This window comes from Asparagus officinalis, chromosome 3, assembly GCF_001876935.1.
Source record: "Asparagus officinalis chromosome 3, Aspof.V1, whole genome shotgun sequence".
Classification (NCBI taxonomy): Eukaryota; Viridiplantae; Streptophyta; class Magnoliopsida; order Asparagales; family Asparagaceae; genus Asparagus; species Asparagus officinalis.
The window spans coordinates 9,584,956-9,599,466 of NC_033796.1; the positions used below are offsets into that span (position 1 = coordinate 9,584,956).

At 32.9% G+C, this 14,511-nt stretch overlaps 1 protein-coding gene across 1 annotated transcript; it reads left to right on the forward strand.

Moving 5' to 3' along the window:
* LOC109832902 (probable E3 ubiquitin-protein ligase BAH1-like 1) lies at positions 1-12,207 on the forward strand. Its single transcript, XM_020400383.1, has 6 exons — positions 1-495; positions 7,890-8,137; positions 8,214-8,462; positions 9,240-9,377; positions 11,459-11,517; positions 11,625-12,207. Exons 1-6 carry the CDS (start codon positions 180-182, stop codon positions 11,728-11,730), a joined length of 1,116 nt encoding a protein of 371 aa, XP_020255972.1. The 5' UTR covers positions 1-179; the 3' UTR covers positions 11,731-12,207.

The window sequence follows — 14,511 nt, forward strand, 5'->3', positions numbered from 1 at the left end:
CAAAATTTAGCATTTGAACCGAACAGCCCGTAAAAGAGGGTCCTTCCTTTCTCTACTTATTCTGATCTCTCGATCAAAAATCAAATCGTCGCCAACATCCCAAAAAAAAAGGAGGAAATACTCTCTCCGATCATTGTTCTTAGATCTTTACTAGGTTTCTTCCATCGAGATCGAAAACAATGAAGTTTGGCGAGATGTTCAGCAAGTATCTCCATGACGAGGACGAGGCTTTTCTTCACAATTGCTCGCATGTGGAGTACAAGAAGCTGAAGAAAGTCCTCAGGGGCTGTCGAGTTTGTCGAGCGGTGAAAGTGGACGAGGATTTTGACGCTGATCTCGATCCTGATCCTGATCATCAAAGAACTGGCGGATTAATCAAGAAGAGAGAGGCGATCGGGAAAGAGAACGAGAGTGATTCTCTGTTGAGCGCTGAGGCGATCGCGGAGAAGGATCGTCAGGAGCTGTCAGAGTTTTGGAGCTGCGATCAATGTGCATGTAATCGTCATTTCCCTTTTTTTTAATTTTTATTTTGAGACTAATTTACTTATTGTTTTTACTAATTTACTATTGTTTTTTTGTTTTTGCTATTTACTTATTGTGTGTGTGTATATATATATATGAGATTAATGTGTATCCTTGTCATAGGAGGGGATTTCCTCCTATGACGCTTCTAAAATCACATGATTGAGCGACATTATGGATGATCCGCTCCGTTGAACTTGATCTACATATTCTAAAATCCCAACACATCAAGTTTGGGGTGAACCCGTCGTCGTCTGACCCTTCATCCACTCGTATCAATTTTAACGGTTTTGAATGAATAGAACTTTTCACATGGTTCGATGAAGGGTCAAACGACGACGGATTCACCCCAAACTTGGTGTGTTGGGGTTTTAGAATATGTAGATCAAGTTCAACCTATATATATATATATATATCATACTCTCTTTAAAAGCACGAGTTCGGTAAAATCTTTCAGTAGACAAAAATACCCTTGGAATTCAAATATTAATCCATCAAGAGTAAGTTGATAATTATTTGATGAATTCTTATTTGATATACATAGTATGAAGATAATGATACGGTTTAAATTAAAATATAAATCTAAATGAAATTATTAAATGTTAAATTTATAAATGTCTACAAAATGAATGACATATATGCAAAAAAACAAATAAATTAATGAGATAAATAATGTATGCCCCAAAGGTTGAACCCAGGAATAACGTAGACCTACAAATGTACATAATGTGGATGAGATATATATAAAATCTATCAAACAAATTAAAAAGACAAAAGTCATTCTCAAAATTATAAAAAAGAAAAATTAAGGTAAACAAAAATCATGCTCCCTTTAAAAGCATGAGTTCGGAAAAAACTTTTCATAGTCAAAATTACGATGTACTATTTTAAATATTTAATTTAAATTATAATCTATCTAATCATAGTTATATCCTATCCTAGCTCGATGATTTAAATAAGATTAGTAAAATATATGAAACAACTCTGTGGTATCAATTTATTACATGAAGTGTTACAAAAAAGCAAAAGTTTTAAAAATTAGACAAAATACTCTAAAAAATTTAAAATCACACAAAATAAAAAGCTAAAATTTTAAAACTTGGCAAAGAAAAGAGTAATTATTTGATATTTCTTTTATTAAGATATATAAATGTAACTTATAATTTAAGGTTTACTATCTTTTTTTAAGAATCTAAAAAAGTCAAGTTGATGCTGGTAAAAAAATTATAATAATAACAGACTAAAAATACTCAGTCAAAGAATAAAATTTTTAAAAATATATGATAGATTAAATATTAACGTTATTGTATAAATTAAAGTAACTACATATAATTTTATCAATATGTTAGAGTAGCAAAAATACATAAGTATCATTAATTGATAAAAGACTAAATCGCAAAAAACTAATAAAAGGCTATAATATAATAGCTTAACATTAATTGATTATAATTTATAAATATTAATCTCTAATGGTAATAATATTTATAGGGTAAAAATTACAAAGATTTATGTATGGAGTACTATCAGAAAATTTAGAGATATCCTTCAAAAGAATCAAGCAGTTTTTATTTCAAATGGAATTCGAAACGTTCATGAATCACTTTAATTAACACTAACATAAGTTATAACAAAGAAGCACTAACTGAATCCCCCATGAAGTTGAACAACTTTGTTTTAATGAAAGAAACATTCTTCATAGAAGATAAAAGAAAAATTATTATGCCATGACTCTGTGTAAGCAAAAATTATAAAATCATCTTTTTCCTTTTTCTTATATAGTATCACAATCCTGCGTGTGACTTTATTTAAGGGTATGATTACTAACGAATGATCAATTCTTAAAGACATGATCAAAGATAATGATGTAATAGCACTATTAGATTTTAAGATCTCTAAATATGAAGGTAATATATTTCATTACTAAAATTCTTATTAAATGCCACTAAATATAAAATTCACCTTATATTTGTCTCAAATTTATAAAGGAGATATGTATGTCCAGTGTTTTCAATGCGTGAGGCGCAATGCGAGGCGCAAAGCATCTTTACGCGCACATGCGCAAGGCGTAACGCGATGCGCGCGCCCGAGTGATGCGAGGCGCACACCACACACATAATATTTTAATATATGTAATCAAGCGCGAAAGAACATATTTTTAGAATTTACATAAAAAATATCATGATAAATAATATCTTGCTATAAAATCACAATATATTGCCTTAATTTCTAATGCTAACACCCAACATAGTAGTAAATTTCATAAATTTTCAAATCAAATGTTAAATCAAGACTTATATCCAAACTAAGGATTAGTAATGGTCCTCAATTGAAGGTTATTAAAAAAGCCCAATGGATTTATTTTGTTTTTTGGGATATGGAATATCAAGTATAAAGACTCGATTGAAATGTTAACAAAAAAAACTATATGAGGAAATGCACTACATGCATCCTACACAAAGTACGAATGTACGCGAGGCGCAAAAGACGCTGCTGCATCAGATGTGGGGCGCATCGCCACCGCCCCGCATCGTAAGACGCATGAGGCGCAATGAGGCGCGCGCATTTGAAAACACTGTGTATGTCATCATAAATTGCATCAATAATATATATCAACCCAAAAGATACAACTTACTAAAAAAATATGAGAATAGAAAGTAAACCAAGCAATCGTTCATATAACACCATAAAAAATATTATATCGTAAAGTTAATATGTAGCACTCTTTCAGAGTAAGCTGCCAAGACAAAAGCATCTATATTAAGGCTATTTATAAATGCAACAGAAATTGAAATTACTAATATATACAATCCTTATAACATTCGAAAGAGGTATGATCTTAGAAAATCTACTCTAAATTTATACAATCGTTATAATATTCGAAAGAGGTATGATCTTAGAAAATCTACTCTAAATTCATACAATTAAACCTAATAATAGTTTACCAATATACTGACACACTATTGTACTTTTAAGGAAACGATAACTACCATTTATAATACAGTTAAGCAATGATTCTATGTTTGCAAAGGCTGCAACAAGAAAGTAGATAGAGATGTTAATAATAAATGTCCAAATGATAAATGTTGTAGAATCGTCGATGCTATAGTACTAAGGTTAGGTGATATCTCTTTCTCATGAAATAAATATATAAAAATTAAATATTAATATTATAATCTAAAACAAATTGATAATAAAAAATATAATGTACTTAGTTTAGATCCTCATGGAAAATGACACAGACATAGCAAAAATAACATTATGACACAACAAAAATTCTTATTGGATGCACAACAGAATAATTCATTGCAGAGAAAAAGAGGTAGCTCCTAACCTTATTTAAGTAATAAATTAAAAACACAAAAAAATTTATATATATGAAATTAACATTTATTCTTATTAAAATAGAAAAAAATCAAAGTCTGTATTGTTAGAAGTTTGTGTTGAACATAAGAAATATATTCAACTTCTTTGTGAATAAAAAATCAAAGTCTGTATTGTTAGAAGTTTGTGTTGAACATAAGAAATATATTCAACTTCTTTGTGAATTTAGACGAGAAGACAAAAGATGAGTTGAACATAAGAAATATATTCAACTTCTTTGTGAATTTAGACGAGAAGACAAAAGATGAATGAGCCCAGGAAAGATAACATGCTCCAGCCTCATATCACAGTCGATGTAAACGATGAATACACTACTCTAGAATTGACTAGGAAAAAGATAAAAATGAAGAATGATTGATCTCGACTCAATAAAAACTAAAATAGAAGCAATAAAAGATAATATTTTGTGAATTGTTATAGAGTAGTTAATTTTTTTAGTAAAATTAGGAACATTTAGAAGAGATTTTCATAAACTATTTTAGTGCTTTCATATGCATATGTGGGTGCTTTTATCATATAAAAGTGTACTAGAATTAGCATTAATATTTAGTTTATGGTTTTTTTTTCATTAACTATTTTTTGTTATTTTAGCCCACTTTAAATCAACCATATTGGTTCGTTGGCTTTATTATTCATCTATCTTTTATAATGTAATTTTTTTCAAGTGTTTTCACTTTCATAACATTATACTTTCTCAGGTCAAGCTCGATTGCATGGTGATCAAAATAAAATAAAAATTTAAATTGGCTTTAGATTATATTTATCTCGTGAGAATTCAATTATCAACATAAAAATTTAAAACGAGTGTAGCCTATTCAAACAAACATCAAATAAATAAATAACCAAAGTGTAATCGATGAATAAATTTTAGTAAGAAAATAAACCAAATAATACTAAAATTAAAGCGAGCAAAAATTATCAAAGTGTAACCGAGGAACAAATTTTTTAGTAAGAAAATAAAACAAAAATACCTAATCGCAGTATTTAACCACGTGCATTGCACGTGCATAAAATCTAGTATATATATAGGGAGAGGTTTTAATAAAAACCTCCTTAGCCTAAAAACTAAAAACTAATATCATCCATTGGATCTAGATGAATCCAATGGCTGGGAGTCAGTCAAACAGTCAACAGAACATGCATTAATTACCTCAACGAACTCACTGCAGTGAATCTGGATTCACTACAGTGAAAAACGTGTTCGTTGAGGTAATGAATCTGGATTCACTATAGTAAATCTGAATTCACTGTAGTGAAAAACGTGTTCGTTGAGGTAATGAATCTGGATTCACTACAGTGAATCTGGATTCACTGCAGTAAAGGACGTGTTCGTTGAGGTAATGAATTAAGGTTCACTGTAGTAAATCTGGATTCAGTGATTCACTACGTTGATGTAATTAATGCATGTGTTTAATGAGGTAATTAATGCATGTGTCTGTTGACTGTTTGACTGAATCCTAGCCATTGGATGAAGGAGGTTTTTAGTTTTTAGGCTAATGAGGTTTTTATTAGAACCTCTCCCTATATATATATATTTATATATTATATATATATATATATATATATATATATATTATATAATATAATAATATTGGAAAAATGTTCCTGCGGTAACGCCTTAGATATATCTAAGATGCGCAGAAAATCAATTGATTGAGCTAACATTTATAGATGATCCGTCGTTTGAACTGTATCTACATTTTAAAACCCAAACATCAAATTTGGTGAACCAATCGTCGTTGCCCTCGTCGACTTAGGTTGATGAGTTCTATTCATTCGAAACGTTAAATTGATACGAGTTGATGATGTCAAACATAACGGGTTCACCCCAAATATAGTGTGTTGGGGTTTTAAATTATAGGATTAAGTAAACGGAACGGGATCTTATAATGTATCTCAATTACGTGATTTTAAGGCGCAATCCTTAAATGACTATCTAAGCGCACCTTAGGAACTTTCTCCTATATATATATTAGGAGAGAAAAATGGAGAAACTGGTACCAGTGCTCAAAGCAATTTAGTTTGATGTGGCCTAATCTTTCCTAATCTACATGAGTTTGTGAAGGTGTTAAGATTTCTTTGATGTTGATGTACGGCAAGATTACAATCACGACAAGTTGCTGAAAAATTGTACAGGTTCTCCATTTCTCTGCATATATATATATATATATTATATATATATATTATATTATATATTTATATATATATATATATATAATATGGGTATGCTTGGTACCAAGCACAAAAAGTTATGCTTGGTAGTGAGGTGTCAAATCTCCCTCCACTCATTCAAATGTTGGAACAAATTCACATGAGTAATGAGTGAATGGGGATGTGACACATCACTACCAAGCACAAAATTTGTGCTTGGTATCAAGCATACCCATATTTCTCTCTCTCTCTCTCTCTCTCTATATATATATATATATATATATAGTAGGGGGAAAATGCTAGAGAATTTGCTTAAATCTCGAGTTCTCCCTTTCTAATTATGTTTGGTTGAAATCTTGATCACGGAATTGTTGTCCAAACTATTCATGTACATGAAAATCCATTCGCCAACCCTTTTTCTTGGACATATTTCTATAGTATAAATTCGACTCATACGAATCATATGTCAATTAATACCTTTTTCTCTCGCTTAATCAAACTTGTTGGGAATAGTAAGCAACTCGGATTATATATGATTGCCTTGTTTATTGAAAAATTAGCAAGAAGAAACCTTGAGCTGTCCATTAATAATATATTTGGTTGAAATTTTTGGCTTTCATTTGATCATGTAATTGTTGTCCAAGCCACATTCCATTCTATTCAATGTGCCGGCTAACCCTTTTCTTGGCCACACTTCAGTAGTGTAAATTCGACTACATGTGAATAAAAAATGGCAATTCAATACCTTTTTCCCACAAAGCTCCGTTGTAATTTTCTGTTACTGACTCAAATTTCAATACAATACAATAATCTGAGTATCAACTTGGATTATGATTACCTTTGTTTCTTTAAAAATAATGAGAAGAACAATACAGACATAATTTCGTGAGTTTTTGGCCATCATTCGAAATAGCAGTTTTGTTCTATTCACTAAACATTATTCGGGCTCAAATATGACAATCAATTGGCTTATCCTTATTCTTGGACATATTTCAATAGTGTAAATTCGACTACATATGAACCAAACATGACAATGTAATGCCTTTTTTATATGAAATGTGACTGTAAATTTCTTTTGCTTAATAAAATTTCAATAATAGTAATCAACATGGATTATGATTACCTTGTTTCTTGGAAAATACCAAGAAGTCACCTTGAGTTGCTCATGTGATCATGAGTTGTCATTATATTCATAAACATTATTGAAACTCAAAGATGGCACAACCCTTTTTCTTGGACATGTTTCGATAGTTAAATTCTATTATATATGGATCAAATGTGATAGGTTGATACCTGCCACCCCACTGTAAATTTTTTATTACTTAAAACATTTCAGAATAAGACAGAGAGCTTCATATCAACATGGATCATGATTACCTGGTTTTTTAAAAAGTAGTGGAAGAAACCTTGAGTTCTCTGGTTATAATATATTTGGTTCAGCTTTTTGACCCTTATTTGATCATGTAATTGGTGTTGAAATAGCAGTTCATTCTATACATAGTTATTATTCAGGCTCAGATAGGAGAACCTACCGGCCAACCCTTTTTTCTTGCACATATCTCAATTGTGTAATTTGACTAAGTATGAATCAAATATGACAGCTTAATATTTTTTTCGAACCCCACCAAAATTTCCTTTTACTTTAATTGAAATTCAAGTATAAGACGGTAATCTGAATATCAACTTGGATTATGATTGCCCTTTTTAAAAAATAGTTGCTAATCTGTGTCTAAGCCAATCAACATGGAAATACTTCATGAACTGGGTTCTTTGTTAGTCTATTTGTTCCCTAAAAGACTGCTTAGTGCTTCTACTAAGAACACTTGCTTTTTTAGTGTGCGATGAAAAGTTCTTTTCTGAATTGGCAAGGGAGGCTTCAGAGGTAGCAGGATGTTTCAGCTCAAGAGTAAGGCGTCTGCTCCATCTCCATGTTGCTCCTGGAGGTATTCAGAGATATATGTGGAAACTGCGTCATTGCTTCACAGATGATCAGCAAGTCATGGTTCAAGAAGGAAGGCTTTTACTTGATTATGTTACCATGAATGCTATTGCTATTCGAAAGATATTAAAGAAGTATGACAAAGTAAGTAATTCAACACTTATTGTGTTCCAGATATCCATTGTGTAAATTCTTACATTATTAGTTTAATATATGGCAGGTACATAGATCTGTTACTGGCAGAAATTTTAAGACTGAAATGCATGCTAAGAGGATTGAACTTTTGCAGTCACCTTGGCTAATTGAACTAGGTGCATTTTATGTAAACTTTACAGGGTCGGACATTGGAGAACCTGGAGAATTTTTCAGAAAGTTCTCTTGTGATTTAAGTGGTGCACAACCTGTAATGTCTATGACCTTTTCTGACTCCATTAAGTATGAGTACAGTCTTACATGTGCTGTTTGCCTGGTAAGATGTTTGCTTCCATTCTTCATAATGTTAGATGTTTACTGTTCTGTGCTTTATCTAAATTAAGAAAAAGATCTATATTCCATTTCCATAGTCCAAATATTCAGTAATTTGGAGATGCAGGCCTATTTGTAAGAGGATTTTCCTGTCCTTCTCTTTTCTAAAACCACATTTGTTACTTCACTACTTCTCTGCAAATTTCTTTTCATGATGAATTTAACTTGTTTTTCGAGGGATATGATGAATATCTTCTTGTTCCATGCATAAAGTAATAGTTAGCAAATACTTATGTCGAGAACAATCTGAAAGCCTGACTGGTTGATGGTTGGACTGGAAATTTTCTGTTCGATTTGCTATCAAATTTGCATTCATGGTTTTATGCATTCACCTTTTAAGTAATCACGTTTCTCCGTTGGAGCAGGTTTTGGTGCTTTGCAATTATCTATATTTTATTTTGTTAGTTGGAAATACTTGGGGACCCCCTTCAGATTATTAAACATGTTGAATCAATGTTATCTTATGTATCTCCATGCTCCCTACTTGGCGACCTCCTTCAGATTATTAAGCACGTTGAATCAATGTTATCATATGTATCTTCATGCTCCCTTCTTGCTTGACTGTTTTAATACTCATATTTCATCTCTTTGCTTTGTTTGTTCTTCTCATGTTTCTGTCTTCTTTATTGACTATTTTGATGTATTTTTCTTTTTATTAAACACCTAGCAACTCCTGATAAATTTGTTCATCCCCTTCTCTCTTTCCCCCCTTTTTCTACAGGACACTGTATTTAATCCATATGCTTTGAGCTGCGGACATCTTTTCTGCAAAAGCTGTGCTTGCTCTTCAGCATCTGTGCTGATTTTCCAAGGTCTCAAGACAGCATCTAAGAAAGCGAAGTGTCCTGTGTGTAGATCGGTATGAGATGATTTAATTGTTTCATTTATCAACTTTATTATGCTCCTTGACTTGTATTTTGTGTGAATTATCTCCCTTTTTGTTGCAATGTTGATCCTGATACTAGGTTTTCTTAATGTTTTCCTTTGCATATATGAGACACTAATCCAAGAGCGTTTTTGTGAAAATTTCAAATTTTATGTTATCTGATGGTTCTCTCTTTAGTTTAGACATTATAGTTTTTGGAGGCAACTTGTTTGGCTCTGATTTGCCTGCCTGCGAAGTGTTTTGTTTAGAACAGAACTAACTAAAATCAACACCTCAAAATCTCGAGGTCTCCTATTCCAACTTGTAGGCTTGTTATCAATTTTCTTAAACATTCGCTCGCCAATCTTAATATGACCATTGGATATACATTAATAGAAAATGTCTGAATGCAGTTCTTCCCTATCACATTTGAAACCTTCGGCTAGTTCTGTGTAAAATATCTTGAACGCCCAAGCAAGCTCTCTCATGGATAACTCTTAGACAAATATGCTTTGGTAGGAGTGAATTTCTTAAATGACCTAAAGAGTCAGCAGCATCTAGTTTAAATTACCTCAATGTACATTTTTATCTCGCTGAATCTTCAAGAAACATCACACAGGTTGCTCTTTTAAGAATTCAATAAGAGATGTGTGGCTAGAGCCAATAGTAAATAAAATAAGGGTCATAATTTTTTCCCCTTCATTTCCTATGACAATCAGGTTTCTTTTACCCCCCAAATTAACTAACAGGTCTCATCAAAATATTAAAATGAACAACCAGTCAGTTGGCATTATGTTTCTTGTTGTAAAATCAGTTCGTCTTCAAAATAACTGTATTGGAGGCTGTATATGAATTATCTTTTGGCACCGACCACTGTGTTTCTTTTTTAACATCAATTGGTTACCATCTTGAGATTGCTACACTACAATCTAAAGTAGACACCCTGTTTATTGATGCTCTTTAATTTTACTTTTATCCACTGGATTGTTCATGTTTAATCTTGAATTTTTGACAAATATTTTTTCCCGGTTTTTGAAAACATCATTAAGTAAATTAATCAGTCTATAATATCTTAACCTCTTTATTACGTCTTTTCATCAAACTCAAGTCCTACTGGTACTGTCTCAATAAACAACCATCTTGGTCTAGCATTCTTCATGTTTAAATCGGATTAACATAAGATTCAAATTGTTTAATAAGGAACTTTTTGAATTAGGGCCTTGGTGCAATGCACCCTAGATTATATATTTGACAGCTAATGCAATAATAAGTAAATGAATGCAAGGAAAATAAGAAACTCATTGGAGGACTGCTTCAGTTTAATAATGACGATCAAGTAGCAATGTGGATTTTTAAAATAAAATAGCAATCACAGCTTTAAAACATTTGAATAATGGGCCACATGTCCATACAATTAGCTGATACTTTCTCAAAACAAACTTGATCAATAACTTGATAGAACTCAAGAGGAAAATACAAACTCTCTAGGTGGACTGTATGGCAAGAAAAGCTTGAGCACTGGTTTCAATTAGGAAGACCTAGATGGGGCTTCTAAGGGTTTTCCAGGCGTAGAAGATTTGAGAAAACACAGAAGAAAGGATGTAAAGAGGAAATAACGAGACCACTAGCCATGGATAATTTTTAACTCCTGTTTTTTTATCCTCCCTTTTCTAACTCATGAAAAAAAAAAATACTGGACTTCAAGATGGCTTTGGTTTCTTTCTGGATCCATTTAGAGACACCTATGTGCCTTTGCTCAAGTAAATTTTGTGGACAGCGACATAACTTTTGTTTTTTATTGGAATTGCTGTTATTTTTATCCATCACAGATACGGATACATAATTACCATTCAAGGATCGTAATTGTTTTTATAAAGAAACTTGTTAGTTGATGCTTTCTACATAATTCTCATTTGCCTGTTATGGAGCTTGCACTTAACTTCGTAGGAACATCTACCACCAATACAGCAATATATAAAGATCATTTGGCTAGCAGTTATACATGCATGAAAAAGAAATTAAACAAAAAACTTTCAAATATTCCGCCTTCTTTCTCATTGTCTTCATGTGTGCAGGTTGGCGTGTATTGTGATGCAGTGTGTATGCAAGAGCTGGACCTGCTACTGAAGAATAGGTATCTGGAACCTGCAAGATTCTTAACTTATTTTTTATTCTACGCGCCTTATAACGAAACTCAACTGGAAACCTTAGACTCTAATGTCTTCTGCTTCAATCTCTCAGGTGCAAAGACTATTGGAGAGAGAGGCTGAGGGAGGAGCGTGCTGAGATGTTAAAGCAAGCCAAAGAGTATTGGGAATACGAGAGGAGTGCTTTTCTGGGATTTTGACTTTTGAATTTTAGTCAGGGAGATACCTATATAGCTTTTAGCACTACTAAATGTGTTTTTCTTGGATTGCAGTGCCTAGCACAGGCACAACCAAGTAATCAGTTTATGCAGGGTTTGTGCAGAATTCTGTAGCCCTTTCTTGTATATTAGGCTGTTGTGTACTCTTTTAATAACGATGGCGATGTTTTCGATAAACTGTTGTGCTTAGCAGATGATCTGTTCGAAGCCAAGATCTTATTGCAGGGTTTGTGAAGAATTGGTACATAACGGACGTAAACATCGAGGACCTGCAGATCACTTGGTTAGAAAATGCCCACAAGAAGTTGCATAAAAGAAAAGCAACATGTTTGTTTTGTGACTGTCATCAGTTGTTGCTGGTAATAGTTTTGTACTTTGAAATTGTTATTATCTTGTTGAAATCGTCGTTTGTTACTTGAATAATATACGGTCCGTATACCGTCTAATATTGTTCTTCTATGGCTAGCCATTAATAAGCGCTTTTGTGCTATTTTCAGTAGAGATACGTGTTTTATTCAATTTAATTGGGTGATATTAGACGACAGATTTGTGAACTTCCACGTATGAAACCCAACAAAGAGGGGAATATTGCAAAAGCTACGGTGATTGGGATGGAGATATCAGCGTTATGCGTTCTCTTTTTTGGGGGCACATGACTTGAATCTTATTAGTCCTACTGATAAAAAAAATAGTACGTATTTGGTGCTAGTCGGCAGCATATGTTCACCAGATATGACATCTTTTCCTAATATTCTTCTCTACGGATTAAAAATGATAATCAAACTTCATCTTTATGTATCTTGGCCTCTGTTGTCCTCTCGTGCAAGTACCTAACTTGTTTCATATAAGGGCCTGTTTGGTTATTTCCTAAAAACCAAAAAATGGAAATGGAAAAGGTGAAAAATCTCAAAAAGTACTATTTCCTCCATTTTCATCCCTAAAACTCACCCACAACATCCAATAAGATATTATTTTCATCTAACAACTCATCCACATCATCTAATAAAATATTATTTTCATCTAACCACTCATCCATCATATCTAATAAAATATTATTTTTATCTAACAACTCATCCATCACATCTAATAAAATATTATTTTTATCCAAACATCACTCAACTCATCTCTTTTCATCATTTCAAATCACTCACATCATCCAATAAAATATTATAACAATTCACCTCATCTCATTAACATTTTATTTCTTTGTTTTCATCCCAAAAAGTTGTGAAAACACTTTTCTTAATCTTGGATCACATCACCCAATAATACAATGACAACTCATCTCATCTCATTTTATTTCTTATTTTTAAGAATGAACCAAACCAAAAGAAAACAACAAACTACAGGAAATAGGTTTCTTATAATTCATTTCCTTATTTTTTTAGCGAACCAAACAACATCAAAACTAGTTTTCTTAAAAAATCACTCACATCATCCAATAATAATATGACAACTAATATCATTTCATCTCTATTTTTTTGATTTTCTTCTTTTTTTAGCCAACCAAACACTCCCAAACCAATTCTTCATTTTAATAGTTTTCCATTTCTTTGATTTCCCTTTTTTTTAGTAAAACAAACAGGCCCTAACCTCAAATCATTGAAATTGCTGTTTGACGTTCTAAGAGATCTCGCAATTCGGTAGCCTAATGACCAAAATACCCCTTAGTTCATTTTTTCCCAAGGAGAATCCTTGGGCCTTCAAATAAATATTAGTCGAAGTGTATTACAGTTACCGAGGGATGAAATTGCAAGACCCCGTTGGATTTTGATGGGCGCAGAGCAATTTCAAGAGATGAGGTACTAATATGAAAATTCTACTAGCGTCCAAATTGAGATGTAGACATAGGCGTAGCCGGGGTAGGCTTGGCTTGTTCAAAGATCACAAACACTAATTAGCATTGGCTTGTTCAGTTTGATATATTATTCGAAGAAAAATGTGCACAAGTAATGATTTTGTTATCTTGATATTACATTATTAGTTCACAAGCCAACAACTTGGAACTTGTCGTCAGATGTGATTTCTTAACATAGAATCAGAATGTCAATTAGTATATTTATTTTCTCCACGGGCACAATTTTGAAAGCTCCCACTATTGTTTTAAAAGAAAGAAAAGAATTGATCATGTAATGTTTTATGTAAATATATATACAACATCTACAATTATTAACATACTTTATTTATCGAGGCAAAAAAAAATTTGCTGGCTACGCGCCACTAGATGTAAATGATCGAACTTGTTGCGGGCGACTCACTCGGAAAAAGAAACCAAAAACCCACTTTCCTTCAGATGGGCCCCGTCTTCAGTCACGGAGTATCTCGTGTCGCGCGAAACAAGGGCATTTCGGTAAATTCGACCCCACTGAACGCCAAAATATTCGATGAAATAAATAAATCACAAAGGCAAAAAACAAATAAAAAAACCCAAAAACAAATAAAAAACCAGCCGCCTTCTTCCTCCTCTTCTTCCCTCTGCAAAAACTCCTCTTCCCCAAAAAAAAAAACACTCCTCCCTTCCCAAAATGCCCCTACCTCTCCCTTCCAAGCTCCCCACTTACCCTCTCCTCCTCATACTCCTCCTCCTCACTCTCCCCATCCTCTTCTCCTTCCGACACCCTCACTCTTCCCGAAATACCCCTCTCCATTCCCAGAATACCCCTCCCAGAACCCTCTTCCTCTCCCTCTCCCAAGCCTCCAACGCCTCCATCTCCTCCCACCTCCGCTCCCTCACCCGCGGGCCCCACCTCGCCGGAACCCCGC